Source organism: Dromiciops gliroides, chromosome 6 (genome assembly GCF_019393635.1).
Source record: "Dromiciops gliroides isolate mDroGli1 chromosome 6, mDroGli1.pri, whole genome shotgun sequence".
NCBI classification, from domain to species: Eukaryota; Metazoa; Chordata; class Mammalia; order Microbiotheria; family Microbiotheriidae; genus Dromiciops; species Dromiciops gliroides.
In genome coordinates, this window is record NC_057866.1 from 84,640,702 (window position 1) to 84,654,930 (window position 14,229).

Consider the following 14,229-nt stretch of genomic DNA (forward strand, 5'->3'; position numbering starts at 1 on the left):
AAGTCAGAGGAGCTCAGAAGATGAAAAATAGCTAACTTTCCATTGCCTCAAAGCTTATCCTATTTGAATGCCCGTGATGATCAATGGAATTGATGGTGGTGGTGATGATGGTGGTGGTGGTGATGATAGTGTGAAGGATAATAATACATTAATATGGATGTTCAAAATTACAGGGCAATACAGATCTATGATCCCATTTGATCTCTTGGGGGGGAAAAAGGAAGGAACCAGACTGGATGACCACTAAGCTCCCTTTCACCTCTAAATCTCTGACCCAATAAACCATTAGCCTTTTGATGTAGTTAGTGTAATTGTTGTTCTTGTTTTGGTTTGGACCTGAGGTTTCAGTGGTGTTAAGAGCTCTCAATGTAGAAACTTCCTCTTCTAAAGCAGTATGAAATTTTTCCTATAATTTAAAGTCTTTGGGAATTGGCTGGGGCTCCAGAAGTTTAAGAACTTAACCGTGTCTCAGTTAGAACGGCTCCAAGGCCAGCCCATCTGGTCACTGCTCCATGCTTCCCCTCCTTCCAAGTATCATTCTTAGGAAACTGAGGCTTGTCTAACATTACACAATTAATAAGTGGCAGAGGCAGGACTCATATTCAGGCTTTCTTATCCCAAATCTCCTGTTTACTCCTGTTGTGACCTTTGCCATTCAACCCCTTCGGGCCTCAGTTTCCTCATCTCTAAAGTGAGGGGTTAAACTACATGATAGCTAAGGTTCTCCCCAGTTGGAACTGGCTATATTCCAACTCCAGTGCTTTTTTTTCACCATACCATTAGCTACCACTTTGTTCATACTGCTCTTGCAGACGTATCATGTTGTATTTTGTTTTATGCTCATTTATATGTGTTCTCTCATAAACCTTCTAGAGCTGAAGCTTTATAAGTAAAGAGGACACATTTCTTCCCTAGCACCTAGTACATTGCTTTCCTCATTCTAGATTAAAAAACACTTGCCAACTTGAACTGAACGAAATGTATTTTCTTCAATGTATTCAAACAGTCTATATAGTAAATGCCTTTACCTTTTTCTCCTTTACACCATAGATCGTGGCCCCACATCAGTGTTACAGGTAAGTGGAAATCTAATTCTGACCTAACATACAATGTTTTTTCTTAATCTTTCCTTCCATTCCTTTTCCTCTTCTGTTTCCTCCTCTTCCTCCTTTTATAATAATAGCTAACTTTTACATAGTGATTTAATGTTTGTAAAGCACTCCCAATAGACTGATGGATAGATAGATAGATAGATAGATAGATAATATGTGTGTGTAAATATACACACATATATACAATAAATATGTATACAGTATATACTATGTGTATACACGATTTGTATATATGTATACATAGACATATATGCATATATATGCATTGTATATTCTATACATTTGAACACAATGTATGATATATATGCATATAAATGCATGTGTGTATTATATACACTTTCACACAATGTATGTGCTATATATGTATATATACATGTGTATAAGATATATATAAGATATAAGGTCTAATATGATATAGGTATAAGATAGATAGATATCTTATTTGGTCTTCACAACAACCCTGCATAGGTGCTGTTATTATTTATATTTTAAAGATGAGTAAACTGCCTCAGACAGAGGTTAAATGACTTGGCCAGTATCACATTGCTAGTAAATGCTGAGGCAGGATTGGAACTCAACATTTTCCTGACTCCAAGAACAACTCTCCAGCCACTATGCCACCTAGCTGCTTTAATGAAAACTAACAATCCACCCTTCAGCAGTCAGAAGGATTCTCATGTCTCCTATGAAGTCTTCCTTATATGCTTCAGGATTCCCCCTTCCCAGAGATCCTTTAGCACTTATACCAATGATTTGCTGCTAAATATTGTCCCTTAAGTTTTCAGAGGATGGGGCAGAGTTTTACAGTTGTCTCATATCCCCATCAGCAAAGACAAGATATGTACTTGGTACACCCTGGGTAAATCCTTGTTTAAGAAATGAATTAATGAATTTCTTAGAAAAGCCTACCTTGAAAAATCACAAGTAGAACAGGCCAGACAGATCAGTCTTAGAAAGCTGGTGGATAGGAAATCATTGTTTTTATGATTCTTATAATTGTTGATATCCTCACCTCTTATTTCCAGTATAAAATAAAAACTCTTCCTCATGTTGATCAAGGCCCTCCACAATCTGATTTTTTTTAAATGAGTCACCAATCTAGAACTAAAGATGGTGTAATAATGTGGGCTACAACTATGACTCACTAATGGCCAGTCGGGAAATTCTGATTTGTAAAACTTCTCTAAAGGTAACAGAAATATGTAGTTAGAATTGGAAGTAATGAATTATTGATTGTTATTAATAATTATAATCTCTACACTAAAGTCTTCTTCTGACAGTTCTTTGTGATGTGGAGGTGACCCTAGATTGTACAAGGCTACACTAATGGAGTACAGCAAGTCCTATCAAAGACTAAAGGTTTTGTATATGAGCCCTATAATGGGTTGTGTCCAAAAACCAATGGCACTAGGTGCAGAAAGTGTCATAACTCTGGTTGGGCACCAGAGGATAAATTGATTTGTTCAAAATAGATCATCTTCTAATGATCTGTCACTGTGGTCATTGGAGAAAGTAAGTTTTATCCACAACAACCACCAAAAAAGTAGGTGTTATTGATACACTGAAGTAATAAAAATGTGCATTTATGGGATGCTTTACAGTTGCAAAGTATGTAATGAGTAGCATTTTAACAGAGCCTTACATCAACCCTGTAAGGAAGTTTGTATAATAATTATTCCCATTTTTTCAGATGAGGAAACTGAGACTCAGAAATAAAATGCCTTGCTAAAGGTTATATAGCTAATAAGTGGTAGAACCAAGATCAAATTCTTGGTCTTCTGGTTCCAAGTCTAGAGTGTTTTCATTACATGATGTTTTGGGAAAGTAAAGTAGAGATAAAGGCAGAGAGAAAAAAAAATGGACTCCCTAACCAGCTGCAGCTACACATACTGATACCCCTTTCCAACATATGTATGTGTGGAGTCGTATCATCATAGACTGAATGAAAATATGGCCAATTCAAAAGCCTGTTAAAGGGTTTTGGCAGGGCCCAGAGACAGAAGACATATTTTCAGCTCTGGATAACCTTTTACTGACAAAGAACTTGATATAAAGCTTCTTCCTTTTGAACTGAGGTCTGTAGAGTCCACTGAATGGTGTAATTTTGCCCAATACTAAAGAAACAGGGTTTCCAATATTTTAGATGAAGAAAGAAGAGTAAGAATTGGTGCTTCTATTTAGAAAAACCTGCACCCAATCATTTTTATCATTATAGAGCACTCCATAACCTTATGATCCCTTTTAAAGTCTAGAAAGTACATATTGATTTATTAACAACAACAACAACAACAAAAGTCTTCTCATTTTATCTTGGACCATTTTATCTTTTCATTTTTGCTTCTGTTAAGAAAAGCTATAATTTTCCCCCTTTAACGGAACCAAACTAATGATTTTAAGAATAAACTTAAAAAAAAAAAAAAAGGTGGTTATGTGATGTATGGACATCTAATGCCACCTACTGGACCAAATGGTGTCCTGCAGCTCCTGAATTAGCAGTTCAGACCAGGAAATTGCATCTCATCTTTAGTGAATGCCTTCCAAAGACACAGTTTCATTCTACCAAGAGCAGAAATTGAAATTAAACCACTAAACCATTTGCACCATACCAATAATAAAATTTGTAAGAGAAAATAATCACTCTCTATGGGAATGATTAGAGAGAAGCAATGTGATAAAGCAAATAGAACATTATATCTATGGTAACTGTCCCTCTACCATTTCCTGGGGTTATAGCCTCTATGAAATGCTTTATCTTCCTTCTCCTAGCCTCAGTTTCTTCATCTGTAGAATTAAAATAACAATGCTTGCCCAGATTTCACATACGATGGTGGTAAAGAAAGTTCTTTATGAGCCATAAAATAGCATAGAAAATGTTGGACCCAGACAGGGCCTAACGGTAGAAAATAGATCATATGTACCCCTAGAAATTGCTTCTTCAATATATAGGACGACAGTGTCCCCTGTGAATTTTATTGAATTTTCTGAAGGTCACAGAAATGTGCTGACTTTGCCTCTAGACATTTTTCTTTGTGGAGTAGAAGTGGGGGAGTGTCAAGGAGGCAGAGGCCTGCAAGAGACTCCATGGAACATTCACCTCCAGATTTCAGAATTTATGATGGTAGAAACGTAGAATGCTAAAAATAGAAAGTACTTTAGGTTTGTTTTTTGTTTTTTTGTTTGGAGTTTTTTTTGCAGGGCAATGGGGGTTAAATGACTTGCCCAGGGTCACACAGCTAGTAAGTGTCAAGTGTCTGAGGCCGGATTTGAACTCAGGTACTCCTGAATCCAGGGCCGGTGCTTTATCCACTGTGCTACCTAGCCACCCCTAGAAAGTCCTCTAGACACTTTCAAGACCAACCTCCTCATCTTGTAAATAACTTGGCATAAAAAGAACTGAAGTCAATATAATTGAGCTAGTCAATGAGGGGTAACATCTGAATAAGAGCCAAAGACCTTTGACACCTAGCCCAGGGTATATTCCATTATTATATACCACCTCTGCCTTGGCTTAATGTGGTAAAGAGCAATAAGGTACCGTTGAATGGAAAGCATAACCCTATCCATATCCACATGCATGGACCTCAAGTGTAAATTCAGGAATAATAAATTAGGAATCTGGATGCTGAAAGGGAAATTAGAATGTAGAACAAAGACTGTTAAAGCTGAAAGTAGCCTTGGAACATAAGAGTACAGAATGTTATCATTCTGTATTCTTAGTTTCAGGTCACCTCCTTCCTGAAACTTCAGATCCCCTATTAATAGGCTCTCCTTCCTCAAAACTCACATAACACTTTGTTTCACACCTGCTTACTGACATCATTTTTATAGTTATGTGTCTTACCTACCCTCCCCCCTCCACTAGACTCCAAATTTCATAAGTGTAAGTTAAATCAAGATGACCTGAGTTCAAATCTGGTCTCAATACTTATTAGCTGTGTGACCCTGAACAAGTCACTTGATCCTTTTTGCTTCAGTTTCCTCATCTGTAAAATGATCTGGGGAAGGAAATGGCAAACTACTCCAGTATTTTGCCAAGAAAACCCCAAATGGGGTCACAAAGAGTTGGACAGGACTGAAATGACTCAGCAACAACAATAAAAAAAAAAAAAGGATTATGCCTTATCTCAACTTCCTAAATCACCCAGTAGCTAACTCTTCAATGCTTAATAAAGGCTATTGAATTGAACATTAGGAGTGGACCAGGTCTTAGGATGATAGGATGTTGTGGATTACAGTTAGAAAAGACCTCTGAGAGGCGGCTAGATGGTGCAGTGGATAGAGCACCGGACCTGAAGTCAGGAGGACGTGAGTTCAAATCCTGCCTCAGACACCTAACATTTACTAGCTGTGTGACCCTGAGCAAGTCACTTAACCCCAATTGCCTCACCAAAAACAAACAAATAAATGAATAAATAAATAAATAAAAATGTAAAAATAAACTTACCACCATATAAAAAAAGAAAAAGAAAGAAAAAGACCTCTGAGATTACCTTCTAGTTACACTGTATATAATTCTCTATGCACAGCATGATTTTCATTAGAAATTGAACTCCTGGAAGTCAGGGATGATGTCTTTATCTTCCCAGCACAGAACAGTGCAGGGCACTTAATAAATGTTTGACTGACTATCTAATCCAATCCTTTCACTTTCTTTGGTATCCCCACTGCTTAGCACACTCCCTGACACATAGTATAGTATGCACTTAACAAATGTTTGTTGAATGACCGATTTAGAGATTATCCAATCCAAACCTCTCACTTTCTTTGGTATCCCCACTGCTTAGCACACCACCTGACACATGGTAGGCACTTTATAAATATTTGTTGACTGACTGACTTTATAGATTGAAAAAAATAAGGTGCCCAGAGAACTGAACTGACTGGTCTAGGGTCACACAAATAGAAAAAGAACTAGAACCCTATTCTCACTCACAGACCGGTACTCCCTCCACCTCATGGCGCTGCCTCCCTAGTTCCTCTTATCTTAAATCATTAGCTCCAAAAAGACCTCTGGAGGTGGCTTATACATTGTATGACTTCTCAGGCTTCAGTTCCCAATTTCAAGACTTCCATAGTCCCTTTGTGCTACTGCTTTAGAAAATAGAACTAAAATACAGTGACTAATTTGGTCCTTCATTACATATTATCCACTTAATCAAGGCAGTTTTTAAGTGTCTTTCACCATAGTACATAGGCTCTGTCCTGGGGAGCTCTTTACAGTCAAAAGGGAAAACTTCCTAATATTAGAGCTATCCCAAAGTGGAATAGGCTACCTTTGGAGATAGAGTCCACCATCATCTTCAGGCCAAAGCTGGATGGCCATTGGCTGAAGGTCTTGTGACTTCACAATCCTTCCTTTAATTCTACATTCCAACCAGATGGGCCACTTGCTGTTCACAGAACATAGTGACATAATCTCCTACCTTAAGTGCCTTTACACAGATTGTTCCCCATGTCAAGAATATACTCCTTCCCCACCTTTGAATCATAGAAATCTTTGCTTTCTTCAAGGCTCAACTCAGATACTATCTCCTATAGAAAGCCTTTGCTGTATTTCCCCAATTCTTCCTGCTTTTCTCCACCTTCAAAGTACCTTATATTTACTTATGTTTGCACCTTGCAAAGGTAAGTTTAGGAATATAAGTTTATTGCATAGATAAGTTTAGGAATATAAGTTTCTAGAGGTCAGTGATGATTTGTTTTAAACTCTTGTCATTTTATTCCCAGTGCCTAGCAGAGTGCCCCACACCTAGTAGGCATTTAATGAATGTGAATGTGAATTGAATTGAAAGACTTTATGTTTCAGTAAGAGTAGGGGTAGACAACCTCCTGGTTCCCTTCCAATCTCAGATTCTTTTGACTTTATAAACATCAGGTGCCAATGTTGGGAAGACAAGATTGAAAATGTTATGACTATATTTGAAATTCCATTCCTCCACTGGAGAAGTCACAGTACAAACTCTTTGTTAGTCTAATGTTTGTCTAATCATGTCTCCATAGATGAAATTATGTCTTAAAAGTCCCCAAATCCCCAAATTGCTCTAGAGATTCTGCCACATCATACCACCCCTGCTTGACTGAAATCCTAAAGGATGACAAAAATGGAAATTGTTCATTCTGGAAATCCCATCTGGATTGAGATTAAATCATTTGGACTCTGTTAAATGGTTTTGCGCTTTAATGCTATAAGGAGGTTCTATAAATATCATCCCACTTCACAACTTCCTGTTTCTACCCCCCAATAGAGCAACAGCTGAATCTAATGAGATTTTTTTCCCCTCTCTGGTAAATTTTTTATGAATTGTTATGCTAAGTGAGTTTAGAGAATAATGTGGCTTTGTGGGCTAGCCAGTTCCCTAGACCCTATAAAATGGAATCACTTGGGGTACATGGTAAATGAAGCTGCTTGCTAATGCACAAACCTTGCTCCTCCATGGACCCAAGTTCCAATACATGTTTACAAGTGAAAATAAATCTGGGAGTCTCCACCTAGCAGTAGATCTCACTCATCTTTCAAATGAAATGTCCATTGAGCCTTAGGGCCTGATGACTGTAACCAATGAGTGCCTGCAGTCCTGGTGCCATCATGCCAGGACAGATAATTGCATTCTGCCTATACCTAAATTCCCCTGATACTTTCAATTATGCCCATTAGTCTTCGCTTCCCCTTTAAAAATGTCTTTGGGGGTACTGCCGTTATATAAAGGAAGCTGTTGTTGGTTCAGAAATGTTATCTCTGGGTCGCATTTTTGCATCGATAGACAATGCTATAAAGGAAAGCTGACGTGATTGCGTCCTTTCCTTGACAGATGGCACAGGTAACCTCCCAAGCCTACAGATCCCAGAACACTGAAAGTGGAAGACACCTGAAAACATAGAATGTTAGAGCTGAAGAGGCCCTTAGAATACAGAATTTTAGAATAGGAAGAAAAAAAAAAAGAACAGGAAGGATACTTATAACATAGACCATTAAATGAGAAGGGACCTTCCAATAGAAAACAGAATGTTCAATGTGCAGGGGCTTAGAACACAGGATAGTAGAGCAGAAAAGAGAATTATAACATAGAATATAAGAATGAGAAGGGACTTTAGAAAAGAGGACAAAGAATGTCACAGCTGGAGAGAACCTTAGAACACAGTGCTCGAGGGCAGCTAGGTGGCGCAGTGGATAAAGCACCAGTCTTGGATTCAGGAGGACCTGAGTTCAAATCCGGCCTCAGACACTTGACACTTACTAGCTGTGTGACCCTGGGCAAGTCACTCAGCCCTCATTGCCCTGCCCTCCCAAAAAAAAAAAAAACCCATAATGTTAGAGCTTTAAGGAACTTAAAACATTGAAAGTAAGTGTGGGAAGGGAACTTCACACATAGAATGTTAGAGAATATGAAAAACAGGATGTTAGCATTGGAAGGGAATGTTATATTAGTTTTCATTTAGATACACCCAGGTGGTACTAGGGGTAAGCCACTGGAGTCAGGACTCAGACAATCACTCCTAGCCCTGTGACCCTGAGCAAGGCCTATAACCTCTGCTTGCCTCAGTCTCCTCATTTGTAAAATAGGGATGATAAATGAGATAGTAATTGTAAAGCATTCAGCACAGTGCCTGGCACATAGTATGCATTATATAAATGTTAGTTACTGTTATCATTATTATTATTCTAAAACATTGCCTCCATAGAAATCAGCCAAACAATTAATAATAATCTCTCATCATAGCACTTTACAAAGGGTTTCCTTCACAATCACCCTGTGAAGTATGTGTTTTCCTCCCCATCTTAAAACTTGAGAGAGTTATAGAGAATCAAGATCTGAACTCAGATCTTTCAAACCCAAATTGACTTCACTTTCCACATCATCCTTATGCTGCTTCCCAGTTGAATCCCTTTTCCTGCTGGTTACCTGGATACTTTCCCAAATACACAGAACACAAGACTTTTGACCTGAAAAAGACTTAGTGTTCATCTAGTGCACCCTCTCATTTGGGAAGGAAGGGGTTGGAAGGGCATGGTTCCAGATCATGACTTTATTGGGGGTGAGAAATCTCATTGAAGAAGCCCCTTCTTCCAGAATAGATGGGTAGCTGTTGTTCAATTTATAGCCTTACAGAGAAGCTGAGAAGTTAAATGATTTGCCAGAGTCAAATAGCCACTATGTACCAGAGACCCAAGACTTGAACCCAGTTCTTTCTGGCTGTGTGGCTGACATTGTGTCTTTATTTCTCTTCTTTTTTTTTTTTTAAGCAGGGCAATGAGGGTCAAATGACTTGCCCAGTGGCACACAGCTAGTGTCAAGAGTCTAAGGCCAGATTTGAACTCAGGTCCTCCTGAATCCAGGGCCGGTGCTTTATCCACTAAGCCACTTAGCTGCCCCTCTGTCTCTTCTGTAACTCCCAACCACCTCCAGTTTATAGCTGAGGAAGCTGAATTCCAGAAAGGTTAGGTCACCCAGCTAGCAAGTGTGGGAGCCAGGATTTGAAGCCAAGGCTCCTGCCACCAGGTCCAGCTCTCTGTCCCCCACAACACATGGCTTTCACAAAAAGAGCCCAGGCTTTTCGACAAACCCTGGAAACAATCTCTGTGACCATATGGGCAAACAGGCGTTATTAATGCTTTGTTCATTTGCTCCGTCTGGCCCAGCCATGTTTAATGTGTGACCTTATTAACACAACTCTATTCAGAAAAAAGTGCAAATTGCTTACTCAGAAAGTCTGGTAAATGTTCTCCTTTCTGCTGCCAGTGATCTAACTCTGAATATAATTGGTGTTGGGTCAAGCTTCATCATCTGAATTAGTGCCAGCAGAGTGCTTAGGGGCTACCTAGTGTAACTACAGTATGGGATGCAAACAGGGAGCAGGTGCAGCTGATTCCTCCTCTCATGTTCTCATTATTTCACATCAATTAATGAGCTGGAAGAGGCTTCAAACACTGTCCCTAATAGGGTCTTGAGAGTTCATTTTTCCTTCATTTCCATAGCCCCAGTTAAGTTCCATAGTGGGTTGTATAGCCAAACAAAACACACATGACTGAACTATGACAAAACCAGATAATAATAATAATAATAGTAATAAATACCAGTCTACATGGATAGGATTATATTTGGAAGTCCGGGGTTCAAATCTCTCTGATACTTAGTGGCCAAGTGATACTCTGGGATTATAAAATGGAGATGGTACACAGGGCTGTTGAAAGTCAAATAATAAAATGTAGGTAAAGTACCATGTACTACATACATGAAAGGTAATATTGGGGGGGGAAAGTGGTTTTTTTCATAAAAATGTGTGTGTAATAGTACAAATATCATCATCCCCATTTTACAAATGAAGACAATGGGGCACAGGTTAATTTAGAGACTTGCCCAAAAGTCATACCGTTGCTAAGTTGTTCAACCAAGCCTGGAACACAAGCCTCCTGAGAAAGAGAGTTCCTGATTCTTTTCCATACATCATAGTCAAGATAACTCACTTCTCTGCAGTAGCTGACTAGTACCACTTGAGAACTTGAGATTCCCACAAAATAGTTGGGGCAGCCAATTACATAGGCTCTCCTTTGTTTTGACATAGGTTGGGAAAAAATCACTGAGGTCTACTTCCTCATTCTAGCTGGGAGAGCTATGGGAACGGAGGTTTCTATGTTGATTTTGAATCTTTCTTTTCCTCTTTCCTGGTTCCCATTTTGAAAGCACAGTCTCTATAACCAGAAATGTATATTCCAGAGCTAAAAAACAAAGAGCATCATGGCATAATGGAAAGCATTTTGGTCTCAGAATCAGGAGACCTGGGTGTGGGTCTGAGCTCTGCCACAAACCAGTTGTGTGACTTTGAATGAATGACTTAGTTCTCTCCCGTGAACTTCCTCTTCTTCAGCTGTAAAATGTGGCCTGTGTGTGTGTGTGTGTGTGTGTGTGTGTGTGTGTGTGTGTGTGTGTGTGTGTGTGTGTGTGTGTTGGGAAGAGGAGATCATTATATTGGTGCTTGTACTCTACTAGGGGTGCAACAGAGACAGCCTGGGGCATGCAAACAAGCAAACAGATAAGAGGATGAAAGATCTCTTCAGGAATGAGAAAGCAAAAACCAATGAGGGCAGGGATTCTTAACCTTGGGCCTTCTTCTGTAGTCAGATGAAATCAAGGCAACCCTTCTCAGAATAATATACTTTTAAAAATAGAATAGAATAACATGCGGTTACAAAGGAAAGCAATTATATATCAAAATTGTCTAAAAAAAAATAACCCAAGGTCACACAGATCCCAGGTTAAGTGCCCCTGAACTCAGGGGCAGTGGTGGCACCTAAACTGGGCTTTAAGGGACTTTGAGGCACAGGGGAGGAGGGAACACATTCTAGGACTGTGAGGAAGCTGAGTTGTAAAGGAGGTAAATGGAACATCAGAGAACAGCAATGACAGGAAGGTTATGGATTCTTTTTAAATACCATCACATTTTAATCTCTTTTCTTCAGCAGGTCAGCACAGAACTATTTCTGAGAACTGCTCCAGCTATGTAAGTCTACTCAATTCTCCACTTCTACCTTCTTTAAAAAGTATAGAGGTTTTGGAAAATCCATGAGGTTTTTGACAAAAGAAACATTTTCCTAGATGGAAGATAGTTTCCTCCCAACAACCTGGGAAGTATCATTATCCCCATTATACATCTAAGACAACTGAGGCCTATAGAAATTAACTTGCTCGGGGCAGCTAGGTGGTGCAGTGGATAAAGCACCGGCCCTGGATTCAGGAGGACCTGAGTTCAAATCTGGCCTCAGACACTTGACACTTACTAGCTGTGTGACCCTGGGCAAGTCACTTAACCCTCATTGCCCTGCCCCCCCCCCAAAAAAAAAGAAATTAACTTGCTCAAGGTCAGAGAAGTGATTTGATTCCTGAGTCCCCCAACTATAAAATCAATGATCCTTCCATTATACCATATAAACACATAAACCTCTTTTACCCTGAGTTTTTATTGATCGACAGCTGGAAGGGACTTCAGAGGTCATGTGGTCCAACCCCTTCATTTTATAGATGAGTAATCTGAAGTAAAGAGAGTTTAAATGATTTTTCAAGGTCACGCAGTTAGAAAGTCAAAGGTGGGATTTCAACTCAGCTCCTCTGACTCTAGAGTGAACCCCTTTTATAGCTCATTCGGATGGATAAACTACAGGTCAAGGGAGTGAATGAATTCACTTGTGAGGCCTTCTGACATTGTGTTCAGTGCTTTTATTATATTTCATGTAGGTCACTAGTATATTGTGGTAGCTGATCCTTAGTATTTCCAGAATAATTAGTGAACCTCCTGATAAACCAAGGCTAAGCTTTCCATCTAGGTAGCCATGAAAATTGGATTAATACTGGGAAATTGATGGGAACTCAAGGAACTCAGCAGTGGGTTGCAAGGGAATGAATTTGAGAACATAGAAGATCCTGAACACCAAAATACAATCAAAGAGTCCTTCTCTCTGTCAAATTACTAATGCTCTATATTTAGTTTCAGTTGAGCCTTACAAAAATAAACCTTCTAAATTATAGCCCATTAGTGTACCCTTGGATCATTTGTCCTCTGTTGCCCTAGGACAGGCTTCGAAACCAAGCCTTGGCTTTGGGCAGGCTCCGAGATCTATTTTTGCTTCCCAAGTTGATTCTGCCGCTATTGTCTTCATTCATATTATGCCCTCTTTCATCTAACTTCTCTGGGTGCTCCTTCCTGCTTAGGACAGGAACATTGCAAAAGTGTTTGATGGAGCGAAAGGCAGTAAAGAGGAAGACTATGAAGATCCCAAGAATTTTCCCATGGGAGGATTTCAGTCAATGAAGATTTTACCTGCCAGACCTATAGAGGAGTCACAATATGCAGGTAATTTGGGGCATAGTTTGGTATTGAAAATGCTGAAATACTTGGGGAATCAGTGTAACAATCATCCATAGTCTTATTGTGTCTGAAAGGAAAAGTTTGATTGCTTTTTCCAACAAGGCTTCCCTGGTTTCCACAACTGCAAATGATCTCTCCGTTATCAAATTTTGCTAAAATGCATTGTCATGGGTTTTCCTTTGTCCCAATGACATTTCCTTTACATTATTCTTATATATGCACTTATCATCTCTCCCAGAAGTGTAGTGGACAGGAAGCTAGCTTTGCGGGTTCAGATCCTATTTCTGATCTATACCATTTGTGATCATCTTGTTCAGTTGTTTCAGTTGTGACTCCATTTGGGTTTTTCTTGGCAAAGATACTGGAGTTATTTGCCATTTCCTTCTCCATCTCATTTTACAGATCAGGAACCTGAAGCAAATAGGGTTAGGTGATTTGCCCAGGGTCACACAACTAGTGTGTCTAAAGCTGCATTTGAACTCAGATCTTCCTGACTTTCAGGTCCAGCAATCTATCCACTGTACCACCTAGCTGCCCCACCTTTTCAGTGCTCTAGGGAATGCTCTAGGACTGTAAGACATAGAGAAGGTATTGACCTTGTCTGGTCCATAACAGATATGGAGGAGGTGGAGAATGTTTCTTACACCAATGTAATCACAGATCTGGTGCCTGACCCTATTCATAATAATGTTTGTTCTTATTAAAAATCACCCTATAAGAGTAGCATTTTTTTAATTTCAAGGTTCCCAAGGATTAAAGCATGTACAAAATAGTAATTATAAAATTGGTGTTAGTATTAAGTAATACATGTGGAGTGTCCCACAAGTCTTAGTGCAGTTTTAAAAGTCAGATATCTTGAAACCAAGTAACTTGAACTAAGACTTTTAGGACACTTTGTATTAACAACAATGATTTCTGTATGATAATTGTCAAGACATCAGCAGGGACCTGTGGAACTATAAAAGTGGATGGGTCGAACACATAACAAGAGAAAGGAATGTGGGATTTACTGAAGATATGGGCAAGAATTGTACAAGATGAAGGGTTGAGATCTTTTACTGGTGTAGAGAATAGCCACATCTATGAGATCATGGACCCATTGAAGTCGATGTAACCTCAGTTTCTAGAAATCATTTAAACTAAATTTCTGGGGCAGCTAGGTGGTGCAGTGGATAAAGTACTGACCCTGGGTTCAGGAGGACCTGAGTTCAAATCCAGCCTCAGACACTTGACACTTACTAGCTGTGTGATCCTGAGC

At 39.2% G+C, this 14,229-nt stretch overlaps 1 protein-coding gene across 1 annotated transcript in view; it reads left to right on the forward strand.

Annotated features, from left to right (window-relative positions):
• The window catches only part of CLNK (cytokine dependent hematopoietic cell linker), a 216,025-nt gene that overhangs the window by 110,736 nt on the left and 91,060 nt on the right, over window positions 1-14,229 (forward strand). The window contains exons 8-10 of the mRNA XM_043972224.1: window positions 1,051-1,076; window positions 11,569-11,609; window positions 12,815-12,956. Coding sequence (XP_043828159.1) covers window positions 1,051-1,076; window positions 11,569-11,609; window positions 12,815-12,956 — 209 coding nt within the window. The remainder of the gene's footprint in view (window positions 1-1,050; window positions 1,077-11,568; window positions 11,610-12,814; window positions 12,957-14,229) is intronic.